At 45.0% G+C, this 17,438-nt stretch overlaps 1 protein-coding gene across 31 annotated transcripts in view; it reads right to left on the minus strand.

Annotated features, from left to right (window-relative positions):
- The window catches only part of TCF4 (transcription factor 4), a 630,514-nt gene that overhangs the window by 10,830 nt on the left and 602,246 nt on the right, over positions 1-17,438 (minus strand). For 20 of the 31 annotated variants that reach the window (XM_069219785.1, XM_069219753.1, XM_069219699.1 and 17 more), the window contains 2 exons: positions 16,130-16,292; positions 2,047-2,276 (listed from right to left, as the gene is read on the minus strand). In XM_069219785.1, coding sequence (XP_069075886.1) covers positions 2,047-2,276; positions 16,130-16,292 — 393 coding nt within the window. The remainder of the gene's footprint in view (positions 1-2,046; positions 2,277-16,129; positions 16,293-17,438) is intronic. The other 11 variants (XM_069219818.1, XM_069219911.1, XM_069219895.1 and 8 more) reach the window with 1 other exon arrangement.

Genomic DNA, 17,438 nt, shown 5'->3' on the forward strand with positions numbered 1-17,438 from the left:
TTTTTGTCCAGTCTGTCTGTGAAGAAATTTCTTTTGGCTGCGTGGATCAGTTGGTGGTGTTCGCGGGTAGCGTTCTTGAGGGCAGTCATGTTATCTGCAGTGTGGTCCTTGCGCCAGGCTTTCTCGAGGGTGCAGCAGGTTTTCTTTGATTCCTTAAGGGTGTCGGTGAACCAGAGAGGTTTTTTGGTGTTGGTCTGTCTTGGGAGGCGCCTGAGGGGAGCGAGGTTGTCTGCACAGTTGGTGATCCAATTCGTGAGGCTGAGGGCTGCGTCGTTGGGGTCGGAGGAGAAGGTGGGTTGGTTGTCATTGAGAGTGGAGATAAGCTGTTCCTCGGGGATTTTGTTCCACTGTCGATGTGGGATGGGTTGTGTGCGGAGGTGGCGAGTCTCGCGTCTGAAGGTGAAGTGGACACATCTGTGGTCGGTCCAGTGTAAAGCGGAAGAGTGGCTGAAGGATACGTGGTTGCTGGTGGAGAATATGGGGTCTAGCGTGTGTCCGGCGATGTGGGTGGGGGTGCTCACCAGTTGCTTGAGGCCGAGGTTGTCGAGCAGGGTGGTGGTATTGGGGTCGTTGTTCTGTTCCAGGTGGAAGTTGAGGTCACCGAGGAGGATGTAGGCCGGCGAGGCAAGGGCGTGCGGGGAGATGAAGTCAGTGATGGAGTCCCTGAAGAGGGCGCGTGGTCCAGGGGGTCGGTAGATGAGAGTTCCTCTGAGTGTGGTCCTGGGGTCGGTGTGGATCTGGAAGTGCAGGTGTTCGGCGGCGAGGGGGGTGTCTTCCGTGGAGGTGGTGACGTTGATGGAGTCCTTGAAGACAATGGCGAGAGGAATAGGGCCAGAATGAATACTGAATAACGGGGAGAGGAAAACAGGGACATTTGCAAACCAGATGCTACAGGGTCAAAATAGTTAATCTCACTTTGACTCTATCATCATGATCCGAACAAAGCTACTCAGCTGGAGAGAAGAAAGGTAAGGTGGCAGGCACTCTGACCGAGCTACTAACCCACTAAACTAAGGCACCGCACCGCCGCAAAATAGACAAAAGGAAATACAGGAGCAAGTAGACAGCTCTGCTTGAAAGAGATTATCCCAGCAATATTATTTGGATCTGTTCCAGCCATAAAGTGAAATGCAGATGAACAATACACTAAAGAAGGAACAGTAATTTCAGTGTTAACTCTCACTCGCATATGGAACAGACAAGAGAAGCCAGGGTTCTCTCAGAATTGATAAGGTGGAAGGAGGCTTATCATCCATTCTTAGTACATTTTTGGCAGGTGACAGATTGTCTTGTAAGGCAGCAGTAACTGCTTTGTCTATCAAACATTGTAGCTTCCTAAATATTGGGACTCTTTAGGGTCTCTCTCTCCAAAAGATGCTGTTGTGCAGGGCACTTCTTTGCATCATTGCCAAAATGCATCAGGGTCTGCATATGTGAAAGATAACTTCTACGGCGAAGTATCTTGGTTACCCAACATGGAAGGGTCGATATGTTAGAAAAATAAAATTCACCGAATTTTGCCTATCCCATCACGGGAAAGCAGAGTCGCTGGTGCCACACATGCTGTGTCAGTGGTACAAAAATGCCTAGCTTGAGACTGCTGCAGCATACCAATCACCTTAGCCCAACCAGAAACATCACCTAAGAAATGTAATAATCCTACCCGGCTGGTGCATGGCAATAATAATAATGGAACAGCAAAAGGAAAATAACAGGGCAAGAAGATGTGAAGAGTGAGGGTTATAGTTAGAAAGTCGTCTAACCAAACTGTCTCTAGGACGGACAAGAAGGGACTTTCTTCTTAATGGTCAAATGCAGAAAGAATGTACCTTTCTCAAAGTACGGTAAAGACTGATGTTAAAGATGGACGTAATAAAGACGTAGCTGAGGGAAAGGGGCACTTCTAGCAGCAGGATGACTGAGTTCAACTCCGACTTGGTAATATTAGAAGCTGAATTCGAGAGCTAGAGTATCTTCTGAAAGGAGTATGCTTAACCTTACAATACAACTTTTGAAAGGCATGGCTAAAATTGCATTTAAACTCACCTCGAACTTGCTGTTCCAAACTAAGTATAACAGCAACAGCCTGGTGTAGTATTAGGAGCTTTGTCTGTGGCTTGTCACTCTTGAGATGGAGCTGCACCATCCGTCCTAACTCTTTGAAAGCCTCGTTAATGTCACGTACGCGCAGACGCTCGCGGGCATTGTTGGCCATTCTCCTCTCCTTCTCCCGCTCTGCTTTCTGCTCAGGTGTGAGGTCCTCATCATCATTATTGCTGAAAAGCAAAAGTAAAGCATTTTCTAGAAGGCTTGGAAATTACTGGTGACAATAGGCAACAAATCAAACAAATATCATTAGTTCAACAGTTTTTTGAGATCTTCTAATTTCATTAGCAGCTAAACATGGATCTTATTAAAAAGCGTTCATATATGCCATAAAGTACCCTCTGCTGTCTATTTTAAGGATACTGCAAGTCATCGAGGAGTTCTATGACCATAGAGAGGAATGAGTTTGAAGGTTATGAACTCGGCACCTCGGTTAGGAGAAAGGCTCGACTTATGCTCTCCGCAACGGTTGTTTTCCTAGAGAAAGTCCTGCTATTGGACTTAGGCAATTTTTTCAAGGACCTTAAGAATCCGAAGAATATTTGAGAAATGTTGGTAGTGAATACAATTTAAGGAGTCATATGAAGCTGATTTCCCACACTGCTGCAACGCAGTCCTTTTTCATGCAATCAAGGTACTCCCTACCAGAAAAAGCAGATCAAGTCTGTTATAAAACTGAACAATTGTTAACGACACTCTGAATGTGGAGGTAGGAGAGCGCACTGTCAAATGCATCTTTATATGATATCGCCAACTTCTCGAGGGGGGAACTGCATAACATTGAACTAGTTCTCCAAACACAGAAAAGCATTATGATTGCTAGTGCAGGATCCACCTTATACGGGCAGTGGCAGGTGTAGCCAATAGACCCCCGCACCGCCTCTGGATGTAACAACACGGACCACCATATATAGGTGCTACGCCTGCATGCTGCTACCAGTTTATCACCATATTTCACACTAACAAAATAATGACAACAGTGCAGGAAAATGAACATCAAACCTTTTTAACACAAGTCCACTTCACAGAAGGTTGAGGAGAGTGGGTGGTGAGGAATTTGTGATTAGACAGAGCATCCGCCAGAAAGAGAATTAAAGGTAAGTAATGTGTTCTGATATACTTCTAACTGCAATATCCTTAACTTTTTAATCAATACTCGAGCAATACTTATGCAAGAAGGAGGGTCTAAGAAGAGGACTTTTCACCAGGGAGTCCTACAGGACTGAGCATGCAAATTGGTCCTTTTTGCAGACCTGAGAATGCCTAGTGACGTACGGATGGATGCCCATGTAGTAGCTGGCACATACTGAGTGCCTGAATACTCTGCACTAAGGCTTTTTTGGTGGCCTTACCCCTGAAGAAATTAGCTCAAAGGTACCCAGAAAGGTACTTCTTGGCCAAAGCATAAAATAATGTAATACAGAGTACAATCCATCCATACAAGAGCCACTTTTGGATTGCCTTCCCTTGTGTTCCCACACCAGTGAATAACATGAAAAGATCACAGTCTACACAGTGCTCTCTAGTCCTGTCAATACAGCAATTAAATGCCTGTTTGGCGTCAAACCAGTGCAGCCTCGACTACACCTCATTTGGATGTTAAGCAGAGGAAAAGAAAATCGGTGTGATAGACTGTCCTACATGGAAGAGCAACACCGCATTCAAAAGAAAAGCTGTTCAATTTCAAAGCCCCAATCTGTCAGGAAAACATGTGGTGTATGATGGCTGCACGTATTATGCCTGCAACTCACTGATGCATCTCGCAGAGGTTGTGGCGATAAGGAGGATAGTTCTTAGCATCAGAAACCTCAAGGTACAAATGTGCATGGACTTAAATGGTGTACACGTAAAGAGGAGAGACAAAATTAAGGTCCCACTGTGGCCTAACAAATGCAAAAAGGGGGCTTTTAAGCAAACCTTTTTAAAAAAACAAAAATCACAAAGTGCAAGCGTTAGCAAAGCCAATAAGTTTTACCTATGCAAAATGTATTAGCTTTGTCAATGTTTTTTTATTTACATGTTGCACGACAGTTGAGCTGCTGTGCAACTTGGCTTAAAGTAAAAAAAACAAAAAAAAACTGCTATGACGTGACAAGCTTTGACCACATCATAGTGTTATTATTTACTTTAGGCCATGCTCCACAGCAGTTCAACTGATGTGCAACATGTTAAAAAAGAAAAATAAAAAACATTGACGAAGCTAATAAATTTCACATTTTAATAGGAACAGTCCAGCCCGAGCTGCCAAGTCAGGTCTTCTCTGAACCGGAACACAAGCAACCCAAGAACCTGCTCAAGACAGATTTGCATATGGCTGAGTCCAAACTGAGGTGGCATGTGTGCAAAATAATGATGGCCTGGGATGTAAATTGAGTAATTACCACTGGCTGAGATTAATCTAATCATTTCATTCATCATTTTTTGTATACTTTAATGTGTCGCCCTAAGAGGGACACTGGCCCCGTGCACACTGTGTCACTGGAACCGAGCGATACCTGGCTGATGAACTCTAACAAGTGCGAAAGCGGTACTAGGATGCTTGTTTTCTGCTTCAGAAGGGATCTGGCCTGGTAGTTCAGACATGAGGTTCCCGTTGAAGCAGGGTCAAGACTTATTTGCATATGGCTGGGTCCATTCTGAGGTAGCAGGGTGGACAAAATAACGATGGACTGGGAGGTGGCCCAGTGTAAGTACCAATGGTTGAGATTAATTCAAGCATTTCATCCATCATTTATTTATACTGTTTATGGGTATAACGGTATCTCTGTGCCATGGTAGTTGGGTGCAGAGTGTTCTCTCAAATACACTGTGTGAGCTATCAAGTAGGAAACTCTGATGGGAACATGTTGATACTCTTTGGTCCCACCGATAACAATTCATGACCCACCAGCGCAGCTGTATTGAGTACGTGTGATATATTCTGCCTTTAAATGCCCTGTCCGGCTAACCTATGGAGCATCCCAAATAGCAACAACGGCTATCCTCACAATAAAAACTACGTCAAGTAAATAGATGTGATTATGTTGGATCACTGGAGAGGAAGTCTAGGAAAGAACATTGCGCCTCTGAGCAGGATTCTAGGGTTAAGAGATAATGGTGGTTCAGACAGACTTTGATGGGGTGATCAGGTGAGCCGGGGTGACTTAGAGTAAGTCTACATCGGGTTTCTGTGGGGACAAGAACGACTGCTAGAAGCCTGGCGGGGGCTGGTGAGGAGGGGGTTCCAGTATCCATATATGATCAAGAAGAAGGGGTAATGCCGGCTTCGCTGAGTGGAGTAGGAGACTGTGTTTGGGGACAGTGAAGATGCAGTGACAAAGACGAGTGCAGTGCACAGAGGAAAAGAGACATCTCAGTTTAACACCTTGAAACGCTGGTGCGCTGGAGGTGCACAAGTCTAGTCGAGGAACTCTAGCCAGGATCTGTCTTTAAATAGCCAGCTGGACAGGATATTCAGGTTGGTGCCGCTCACTTGCGGAAATACAAGTAATTCAGCCCTCAGAGTAGCTCTCTGTGCTGGTCTCCCACCCATGTTCCTGAGATGTTCTAGTCTGAATGCCGAGTCAGGGGCTGGCACGGCTAAGGGCTGGGGACACGCGGCTGCCAAGGGGCGTAGTGCCCTAAGCAACACCTTCAGCCAGTCCTGGCTTTGGGCAATAGCAGACTGAATAACAGAAGTCCTGTCTGACTCCTCAGGTATAGCCAGGGTCCCGGATGAGGTCCACGAATCCTCAGGGGCACGCAGCCCCCAAAGATCTCTTTACTGCTCAGGTTCTCTGTGTTCTATGTAAGCCAGCAATACCTTTTACTCTGCTGAGGCCCTAGACAAACGAGTTATATCCGACCTATAAAGACCAACTCAGGAGCAAATGTACCTGTGGATGCAGATGTTTAATCCACCACAGATCAACCTACTGAGCCACCTGCAATCAAACCTTAACCACAGTCTGTAAGCCAACTCGGTGCCAGGTCATATTTTACTCAAACCCGAGGGCAAGGTTGCACAGGTTTCAGAGAGTGATGGTCCCTGGTTACCAAGAAACTCAAGCTGGAGTTTTAACTCAAGGGGCCTCTTTTAAATTGGCATCTAAGCGTAAACTGATGACTCAGGACTTCTGGGATCCGATTTGGTCACCCGAATATGGCCCATTGATCTCTGAAACGGGGTTCACCTCAAGGCGCTATGCTTTTGTTAAAGATGGGTCTCATCAGATGGGTTAAACGTTGACAACACTCGAATATAAATGGCAACATTATCAAGCTATTTGATTGTTTAACATATATTATTCAGCAAGATGGCTGGCACAGCTTTGGAACGCATAACTGGAATGCACTGTAATCGTGCGTTGCAAAGGAGTGCCAGCCATCGTACATTTTGATCTCAAATCTTACCAAAGAGCAGATACACAAAGTGTAGAAGATGTGGCATAAGGGATAGTGCGGCTCACCCTGAAGTCGGAGAACTGGGTTCGAGTCTCAGCAGGAGACTCAACATCCTGTGATTCTGTGCAAATCACTTAATCTCTCAATCCTGTGAATATGTCCATCTGCTAACCATGTAATGCCTCTGATACCTTTGTGTCAAGTTTGCACAATCTAAAATTTGACAAACTAAAATTTCAAAAAAGAATCAACAGCGGAAAAGCGGAAGAGGGTGGTACAGACACACAATGGAATGCGGGTAAAGAATAGCAATGTGGGAGGTGGGAGGGTACACATGCACTAGTATGAAGTGCATGGATTAAATAAGAAAAAGTACCTAAGAAACGTGGGGATGAATGGAAGGACACTGGCCGAAGGCCACTGACTGCCCACCGGAAAGAGTACTTAGTCGAAGATCCAGGCAACCACCAAAGACAAGAAGAGAGGAACTGCTGCGTGATGACATGAGAAGCAGCAGCTGGCCAGTAAGAAGCTAGAAAAGCAGAGTGATGGGTGAAGCCTAGTAAGTAATGGGTAGGCTGAAAGCCCCTTTTAAGATTTGTTTTTTAATTAGAAAAGATTTTGCAAGCGCTGTGCAGGCGAAACCAAAAAAGCCAACGTAGCTGAAGGTTAGCCCTTTGCTGTACCTGCAGCCAGACCTTGCTGGGCCAAGGAGAGAAAAATCAAAAGTGTATGTTGAGGGTCAATCTGTCAGTCTTAGCAGGATGTCAGAAACTTATCTGAAGGGCAGAATAGACCAATCTAGCGACGAGCAGCAAGCCACAAAAATCACATTCAGAACTTCCTCTATGGCAAATCACATCGCCTTTGCTGATTCCACTCAATCTCTATGCACAGAGGTACAATTAAGGTTTAGGTGCATAACCCTGCCCTTTTATTGGGATAACAGGTTCTTAAGAAGAGGAAGCTGAAGTAGAGGACACATGCTTAGGTTCAACGGGTCAGAGTACCCCATACTCTGAGCCCAAACTAGGGCTGTCAGCAGGAGCTGACCTTTGTCAATCATGACATGCCAAATCAGTGTCAGTGGAGGGAATATGTTGTAGAGGCCTAAGTTCCACAGAAGCCAGAACGCATCCCAGAGGGAGACCTTGAATAGGAAATGGCATGGCACAGGAAGCCCATCAATGTGCATTCTCTGAAGTACTGAATAGATCGGCTAAGGGCACATCACACATGCCAAAAATACCCTACTCCACCAAATGTAAATCCCACTAATTATATGCAAAGTTGACACCTGATGAGATGTCCACTCTGAAGCTGAGAGAACTAGCCATATGATTACCATTAAGGAAACCCCTTGAGGTATCAGACACCATCATAGACTAAGAGACTCTAAACAAAAAGTATATGACTCCACACTGCTCACCTTGTGCTTGTTCTACAAAGCAGTTGTGCGGTCTGTCAAACCTGGACAGATCTGCCCCTGGTGAAAGGTATTAAATCCTGGCGTGCTAAGCAAACGGCACAGGGTTTCAGAAACTGATGAGGTGCTATTGCTCCATCTGAGACTAAAGACCTATGAATTCTACTTGGTCTACTTGGTCTTTCCAGCCGAGAAACAAGGCATTCGTCACAACTACAAGTTCCGGAAGGGGCAATGGCGCACCAGGCGAGCTAACAAAAATTCATCCTGCCACCGATAGACTGAATAAGGGAGAACTAAAGTAGTCTGGCGTTGCCTGCAGCTGGTGACGATGAATAGGCTGAGTGCTATCCTTGTTGCTCACAACAACCCCTACCACCACCATAACCTTTGTTGCTGCGAAAGGGCTGGAATAGTAGAAACCAAAAAAGTTGGGAGCAAAACTCTGGATCTGTGTTGAAAGGCACAGAAAAAGAAGTAATTACATCAGCATACAAGCTCGGTGATGACACATCCAGGGGCAGGACTGTCTTAACATGGAGTTCTATGTCACATCCAGACATATATAGATGCAACATTAGTTTGTGGGAGGCACCAACTCCAATTTAGCTCCCCCTGTGTCAGAGATCTTGTGAGAGATTGAACAGTTTCTGGATTAGGGGCATAATTCTGTCACCAGAGAAATTGTAATGACTTGCTGAGATCGGACCAGAGTAGGAAGACTAGTACTTATTTGATCACTCAAAGGTCGATGCCAATTCTGAAAAGTAGCGCCACAAAGCTGTGGAACGCAGCAGCCTCTTTGCTCCTATAAATCTTTAACCCCTTAGCTGCTGGGCCTTTTCCCCCCCAGTGCTGAGCCCTTTTTTGGCTATTTGGGGTAGTTCGCGCTTAGGGCTTCATAACTTTTTGTCCACATAAGCTAACCACGCCAAATTTGCGTCCTTTTTTTCCAACATCCTAGGGATTTTAATGGTACCCAGAGTTTGTGGTTTCCCCTGGAGGAGACCCAGAAAATAGCCAAAATACAGTGAAAATTTAGTTTTTTCCAAAAAAATGGGAAAAAAGGGCCGCCGAAGAAGGCTTGTGGTTTTTTCCCTGAAAATGCCATCAACAAAGGGTTTCTGGTGCTGAAATCACTATCTCCCCACCTTTCAGGAACGGGCAGACTTGAATCAGAAAACCACATTTTCCAACACAAATTTGGCATTTTACTGGGACATACCCCATTTTTACTATTTTTGGTGCTTTCAACCTCCTTCCAGTTAGTGACAGGAATGGGTGTGAAACCAATGCTGGATCCCGGAAAGCTAAACATTTCTGAAAACTAGACAAAATTCTGAATTCAGCAAGGGGTCATTTGTGTAGATCCTACAAGGTTTTCCTACAGAAAATAACAGCTGAAATATTGAAATTGAGCTGAAAACAACAGCCATTTTTCTTTATGTTTTACTCTGTAACTTTTTCCTGCGATGTCAGATTTCTGAAAGCAATATACCGTTTTGTCTGCTGGACTCTTCTGGTTGCGGGGATATAAAGGGCTTATAGGTTCATCAAGAACCCTAGGTACCCAGAGCCAATAAATGAGGTGCACCCTGCAGTTGGTTTTCATTCTATACTGGGTATACAGCAATTCATTTGCTGAAATATGAGGAGTGAAAAAGAGGTATCAAGAAAACCTTTGCATTTCCAAAATGGGATCAAGATAAGGTTTTGAGGAGCAGTGGTTATTTGCACATCTTTGAATTCCGAGGTGCCCATACTAGCATGTGAATTGCAGGGCATTTCTCAAATAGACGTCTTTTTTACACACTCTCTTATATTTGGAAGGAAAAAATGTAGAGAAAGATAAGGGGCAATAACACTTGTTTTGCTATTCTATGTTCCCCCAAGTCTCCCGAAAAAAATGATACCTCACTTGTGTGGGTAGGCCTAGCGCCCGCGACAGGAAATGCCCCAAAACACAACGTGGACACATCCCATTTTTTCACAAAATACAGAGCTGTTTTTTGCAAAGTGCCTACCTGTAGATTTTGGCCTCTAGCTCAGCCGGCACCTAGGGAAACCTACCAAACCTGTACATTTCTGAAAACTAGAGACCTAGGGGAATCCAAGATGGGGTGACTCGCGGGGCTCGGACCAGGTTCTGTTACCCAGAATCCTTTGTAAACCTCAAAAAGTGGCTAAAAAAACAAGTTTTCCTCACATTTCGGTGACAGAAAGTTCTGGAATCTGAGAGGAGCCTCAAATTTCCTTCCACCCAGCGTCCCCCCAAGTCTCCAGATAAAAATGATACCTCACTTGTGTGGGTAGGCCTAGCGCCCGCGACAGGAAATGCCCCAAAACACAACGTGGACACATCACAGAAAACAGAGCTGTTTTTTGCAAAGTGCCTACCTGTAGATTTTGGCCTCTAGCTCAGCCGGCACCTAGGGAAACCTACCAAACCTGTGCATTTCTGAAAACTAGAGACCTAGGGGAATCCAAGGAGGGAGTGACTTGCGGGGCTCGGACCAGGTTCTGTTACCCAGAATCCTTTGCAAACCTCAAAAAGTGGCTAAAAAAACAAGTTTTCCTCACATTTCGGTGACAGAAAGTTCTGGAATCTGAGAGGAGCCTCAAATTTCCTTCCACCCAGCGTCCCCCCAAGTCTCCCGATAAAAATGATACCTCACTTGTGTGGGTAGGCCTAGCGCCCGCGACAGGAAATGCCCCAAAACACAACGTGGACACATCACAGAAAACAGAGCTGTTTTTTGCAAAGTGCCTACCTGTAGATTTTGGCCTCTAGCTCAGCCGGCACCTAGGGAAACCTACCAAACCTGTGCATTTCTGAAAACTAGAGACCTAGGGGAATCCAAGGAGGGGTGACTTGCGGGGCTCGGACCAGGTTCTGTTACCCAGAATCCTTTGCAAACCTCAAAAAGTGGCTAAAAAAACACATGTTCCTCACATTTCTGTGGCAGAAAGTTCTGGAATCTGAGAGGAGCCACAAATTTCCTTCCACCCAGCGTTCCCCCAAGCCTCCCGATAAAAATGATACCTCACTTGTGTGGTTAGGCCTGGTGCCTGCGACAGGAATAGATCACACAACGGTCAATGTTGGTCCTTACGTGAGGCAGCTGTTGACCCTGGGGTGATCCATTCCTGACACAGACACTAGGTGTAGGCACTCAAGTGGGGTAGTGTTTTTATCAGGACAGGTGAGGAGTCACTGGGTGGTAGGAATATTGTGGATCCCAGCATATTCCTGTAGTTTGTGTGACAGAAATGCGAGAAAAATTGAGTTTTTTTTCAACATTTCAGCTTTGCAGGGTATTCTGGGTAAGAAAACTTTGGGGAAGCCACACAAGTCACACCTCTGTGGACTCCCCCGAATGTCTAGTTTCCAGAAATGTTTGGGTTTAGTGTGTTTCTCTATATGGCCGCCGAATCCAGGACCAAAAACACAGGTGCCTGCCTTACAAAACCAGTTTGTTTTGCCATGGATAATTTTGATGTCTCCACAATATGATTTGGGTGGTGGAATTTGGGGCTGAACTAAATTGGGGAGCTCCCAAGAGAGCACTCTCTCTCTGCTTGCCGCCGCATTCACCTGCTCTCTGGGTTGACCTAACCCACTATTACCCAGTTGCACAAACAGCTTGCGAAGGGACAGCAGGACTGTCCTCATCACCTCCCTCATAATGTACTGGAAGAGGAGTTATCGAATGTGACTCCTCTGACTGAAAAATCACTCCCAGAGTCTGCGCCATTGTCCTATCCCTCAGATGCTGTCTCAGTATCTGATGTCTCAGTCTCTGATCCTATGTCAGAGCGGTCCTCTATAACCCGAGTGTAGGCAGCAGTCATCCATCAAGATGCCATCTCTGCTATTGGCTAAACTGTTGCTCTAAAACACTAGCCTACGTAGACAGTCACAAAATCGATGGTGTGTGAGATACGTGCAACAGTAGAGGCCACCTTACCTGCGCTTCTTCCCTCAATCAGCACGTACTTTCAAGACACTCAAAAAACACCTTGTCACATACCATTCGTCACAGTCTTTAGCACCTCCTGCGCCCAGTCCAACAATCATTATTGGTGCTCCCACTCCCTCCTCCTCGGATTCCCTCATTACCACCCAGCAAAAGTGCCCTTCATCTCTCCATAGACTTTGCTAATGTACTCAGCTATTTACATAAAATACAGATTTGCTCTTTGCAGTAGGCATATAAACCTTCTGCGCTTCTTTATGGCACTAAAACTGCCACTAGACAAGTCGGACCCTTTTCCCCCCAGGGAAACCACACACATATTGACAAAAGTGATATATATATGACAGCCAATCACCTGAAACTCAACTCAAGCAAAACCGAAATAATCCTCTTTGGCCCACACAAAAACACCTGGGACCCCTCATGGTGGCCCACCACGCTAGGCCCTGCACCCACCCCCGCCAACCACGCACGCAACCTCAGCATCATCCTAGACTCCTCCCTCTCGATGACCCAACAAATCAACGCTCTCACCTCCTCATGCTTCAACACACTCCGTATACTGAAAAACATTCAAATGGATCCCCACAGAGACCAGAAAAACTGTCACTCACGCACACATCAGCAGCAGGCTTGATTACGGAAACGCCCTCTACGCCGGCACCACTCTAAAACTCAAGCGCAAACTACACGCATCTAGAACTCAGCAGCACGACTCATCCTCGACCTCCGCCGACACGAACACATCTCTCCACACCTCAAATCCCTCCACTGGCTCCCCATTGACAAAAGGATCACCTTCAAGATCCTCATCCTCGCACACAAATCACTCCACAACACAGGCCCTGCCTACCTCAACGAGAGTCACCTTCCACACCCCCACACGAAACGTCCGCTCAGCTGACCTCTCTCTCGCCTCTGTCCCCCGCATCAAACACACCACCACCGGGGGCAGATCCTTCTCCTACCTTGCACCCAAAACCTGGAACGCCCTCACAACCCACCTTCGCAAGACCCAAAACCTACTTCTTTTCAGGAAGGGCCTCAAAACCTGGCTTTTCGAACAGTGAACCTCCCAGCCCCTTTCCCTCCCCCCGCCCCCCCCCCCAAGCGCCTTGAGACCCTCACAGGTGAGTAGCACACTTTATAAATCTCTTTGGTATATATAGATCTACCTCTATATATATATATATATATATATATCTATGTACATAGATATATCTATAGATATATCCATGTACATAGATATATCTATCTACATAGATATATAAATATAGATCTATATATAGATCTATTTTTTTTAGTTGTTGTATGGTTTCCTTGGGGGCCAAAATGGCCCCCAGGGAAACCCTACAACATCTAAAAAAAAAATTGCCCACGGGCGACCCCCTGTCATTTTTTTACTTTTTTTTATTATTTAAAAAAAAAAAAAAAAATCCCCTGGGGGGGGGGGGGGGGGGGGGACACCTACCTTTTTTTCTTTTATTAATTATGCCCCCGGGGGGGCCGCCCCCCCAAAGTGAAATCCCTGGCGTCTAGTGGTGTTTCCTGGCCCCCGATCGCAGCCAGGAAACACTTTGAGAAGGCCTCGTAAGAAAGGGGAGACTCTCCCCCTTTCTTACGAGGCCTTCTCAAACTGTTTCTGGCCCCCGATCGCAGCACAGCTGCGATCGGGGGCCAAGAAACACCACTAGACGCCAGTGATTTCACTTGCACAGCTGCGATCGGGGGCCAGAAACAGTTTGAGAAGGCCTCGTAAGAAAGGGGAGAGTCTCCCCTTTCTTACGAGGCCTTTTCAAAGTGTTTCCTGGCCCCCCGATCGCAGCACAGCTGCGATCGGGGGGCCAGGAAACCTGAAAGTGTTTCCTGGCCCCCGATCGCAGCACAGCTGCGACCGGGGGGCCAGGAAACACTTTCAGGAAGGCCTCGTAAGAAAGGGGAGTGTCTCCCCTTTCTTACGAGGCCTTCCTGAAAGTGTTTCCTGGCCCCCGATCGCACAGCTGCGATCGGGGGCCAGGAAACACTTTCAGGAAGGCCTCGTAAGAAAGGGGAGACACTCCCCTTTCTTACGAGGCCTTCCCAAACGTGAGAAAGGCCGTTTTCCCCATCAAAGCAGGAAGCGGCCGCAAGGCTGCTTCCTGCTTTGATGGGGAAAACACCTTTGCAACGTCAGCGCGCCGTGAGGCGCGCTGACGTCACAAAGGGGCGGGTGGGGGGGCGGGGGGAGACACGGAAGCTTCCGTGTCTCCCGGGGGGGGGTTTAAAAAAAAAATAAATCCTCGGGTGCGACGCACCCGAGGATTTATTGATACCCTTCCTGGTGTCGGCCACTGGTCGTGACCCGCACCAGGGAGGGTGTGTGGGCGTCGGCCAGTGGCCGACGCCCGCACCTAACAGGTTAAACATTTACCAGCTCTATTTATGACATTACTGTGAGACCTACTAAAGCACTTAAATCACCATCGTTTTGAACTGAATGCTAATATAATGTAATTATTATATAACATTATTATTGTTATTATTGTTAATAGCATTATTTTATTTTTGTCCCCATAGGGACCTCGGTTGTCATTAAGAAAATTATGTACATCTGCCATGATTGCCTACTAAAATCTTGAGAGATCAGTTTCTAGCGATGAGACCAATCAAGAGACAATATCTAGAGAGAACCAAATTTATAAAGACTTGTTTAGTTGAACGAAAAGAACTATAGTCCTGGCACATACCCAATTTCCAAGAACAGTCGTTTTAACTACTTTGATCTTACAGAACAGACTTCAAGATAATTCAGTTCCAATTGCCATTCATCTGAAAAGTTCAACAAAGAGGTTGCTTTGCTAAACTGCGGCAGAAAACTTGTTTTACCAATTTGAGAAACAAGTCATTTGTTGACAGCAACGGTTAAATAATTTGTTTTCTGAAACATAAGGTAACGGAAGCAGAGGAGGATAAATTAGTTTGCTTGGGAAAAAATAAATTGGTCAGGTGCCACAAACAGATATTTGAAACGTCAATCCCTGGATCCAAAGCAAACTAGGCTACTTCAGGTCTACTCTGAAACAATGTACAAAACCCACGCCTTCGTTATTTGCATAAATTGCTGTTTGGGTTATTTAGCCAATCCTAGCAAGCTTAAAACTAAACATGAATATGGTGATTGAGTATTAACGCATTCCATAATTTAGAAAATTAACTGAACTATCTTGCAAACTGTTTGAAGTTAAAACTTTCTAATAAACAGAAATCTCTATAAAGTATTTGAATGATACACACTGCAGTCCCCACAGAAGATCAACAGCCATCAACACAGAGGTACATTTAGATATTTACAGATACAGATATGAAAGTGCTTGAGAGCAGCAAGACTTTGCCAACGCATTGATTATGGAGCAAACCTCCTCAAGGATCGATGTACTCATTTTTCATGTTTACTTTTGTGGGGTATTGGGGGTGGCGGTTCATTTGCACCTTTTGAGCTCAATCTCCACTTTTTAGATTTGAAGACTAATGAGGATACCCTCAAAGCACTTCAAATCACTGCCAATAATTGTGACATATTAAAATCAATTTCCATGATTGGTGATAAAGTGATCAGCTGATTGTATTTCACCAAGGTCCGGTAAAATGCATATTATTAATGCAGATAACCAATTATGTACAGTGTCTGTACAGGCACATCTCTGCTGCATACAACAGGGTGTATTATCAAAATGGCATCTGCAAAAGCCCGTTACCTCAGATGACAAATGAATGTGGGGATGTTATCATGTGACAGTGACACAGAAGGCAGAAGTCTGAATAACTTTAATGCCTCTAACTATAAATTTGAAAAATTACTTTCTGCTAATTTGAAAGATGGTGTTTTCAGTCACATGTGCTGGTGTGCCTCTGTGCTAATAAAACCAGAAAACAGTAAAAGTATTATTTTATTTTATTGTTTAACTAAAGGCCGATCAAATTAATCAAAGGTTGCAAAGAAGAAGGTGATGGAGTGCATTGTCCAATTTTTCGACTCCATGATTTTTTGGAATATTAAGCATTATCAAAAGAGTACATAAATCTGGAATGATAGCATGTCACGGCTACCATGCCAGGCCCTTGGGTCCCCTAAGGCATTAAGCAATAGCAGCTAGTAGCCAGAGGAAATAAAATATTGGTTTCTCCATAATCCAGTCTGTTCACTTCATCGAAATCCAGTGTTGGAATCAAATGAAGCGACGCTATTATTTACGGTTACCTAGATCTTGACCTCGTAATTGATTTGATATCCTTCTTGTCATCTTCTAGTTTCTTGTCGTCCGAAGACTTGGAGTCGTGGAGATTTTCATCACCTTCATCGTCCGACTTGATTTCTGAGCTACCAGGAGACACGCTTTGCCCCTGCAGTCCACTGGCCAGACCTGTGCAAAGAAACATTTGTTTCACTGTAATCACAATTTTTAAACTGCATCATATAGAGCGCATTCAATGTATAAAAAATTATAATTTAAAAAAACAGAGCAAAATCTATCAAACACTCCTAAAAAGGTGAACACACAACAGTAACAGATGTCACAAATTGGAATGGAAAGGCTGTGTCTGGCCAGTAAAAGGCTTTCTCTTGGGCTCCATGACCTTGGGCCTTTCCTACTTTGACTCGCAGACTATCAAGCAAACATCTGCTAAGAGCCAGAATGTGATGAGATACTACTAAGATCGGCGATGATTGGAAGGCTCAATGGTTTGGCCTTGAGTTTTTAAGCCATGACAGGTAGAGTAAATTGGTGACAGCCCCCCATCTGCTAGAGTCGAGTGGTGAGAAACAAGCACTTCTAGAATCAACTGAGTGGCCCAAGAAATTACTATGGGGAAGAGGGTAATATCAATGTAAATATGCCAATATGACTGCATTTAAATACATACAACGTCCGTTAAGAAGAGCAGAAGAAGAAGACCCCACCCCCACCCCACCCAGATTTGCTCTTCCCATGAGACATCGACAAAAGACAAATGAATAAACAAAACTTCTTACAGAAAATCTGTGCAACATTCCATAACCGATGATAATCCTGAACAGTTAAATAGGCATACTACTGCTGGAAATGCCAGATACTATGGCTGTCAATCTTGTATACTCGGATAAAACGAGGAGCTTACAGGAGACAAGGGCACTAGGAGGCCTGTAAGCACTAGGACAGCCTTGCCTATGAAATGTAGCTGCTCTTCCTATACCAGAGGTTTTAAACTAAGCCAATGACAGTGCCAGTGCCAGGAGCCGGCTGGGGCTGAATTGCATCATGATAACACATAGCTTATGATTTAAAGTATGTGCCTGGCAATTATGGAGTTAACAATAATAGCAGGCCATGTTTTGCAGGACAAAGGGCCTTCAAAAATATTTTTACCCACAGAATTTAGGTATCAGAAATCAGTGTAAAAGACAGCATCCCGAGTGGTTACATATTCATGAATTTGCAGAATAAATCGTAGCTGTCCGTTACTTTGACAAAGCAATGAGCAGCTGTTTTTTTTTTTTATTTGAGATGTTAGACTGAAAGGCTATTGGC

Source organism: Pleurodeles waltl, chromosome 1_1 (genome assembly GCF_031143425.1).
Source record: "Pleurodeles waltl isolate 20211129_DDA chromosome 1_1, aPleWal1.hap1.20221129, whole genome shotgun sequence".
In the NCBI taxonomy this organism is placed as follows: domain Eukaryota; kingdom Metazoa; phylum Chordata; class Amphibia; order Caudata; family Salamandridae; genus Pleurodeles; species Pleurodeles waltl.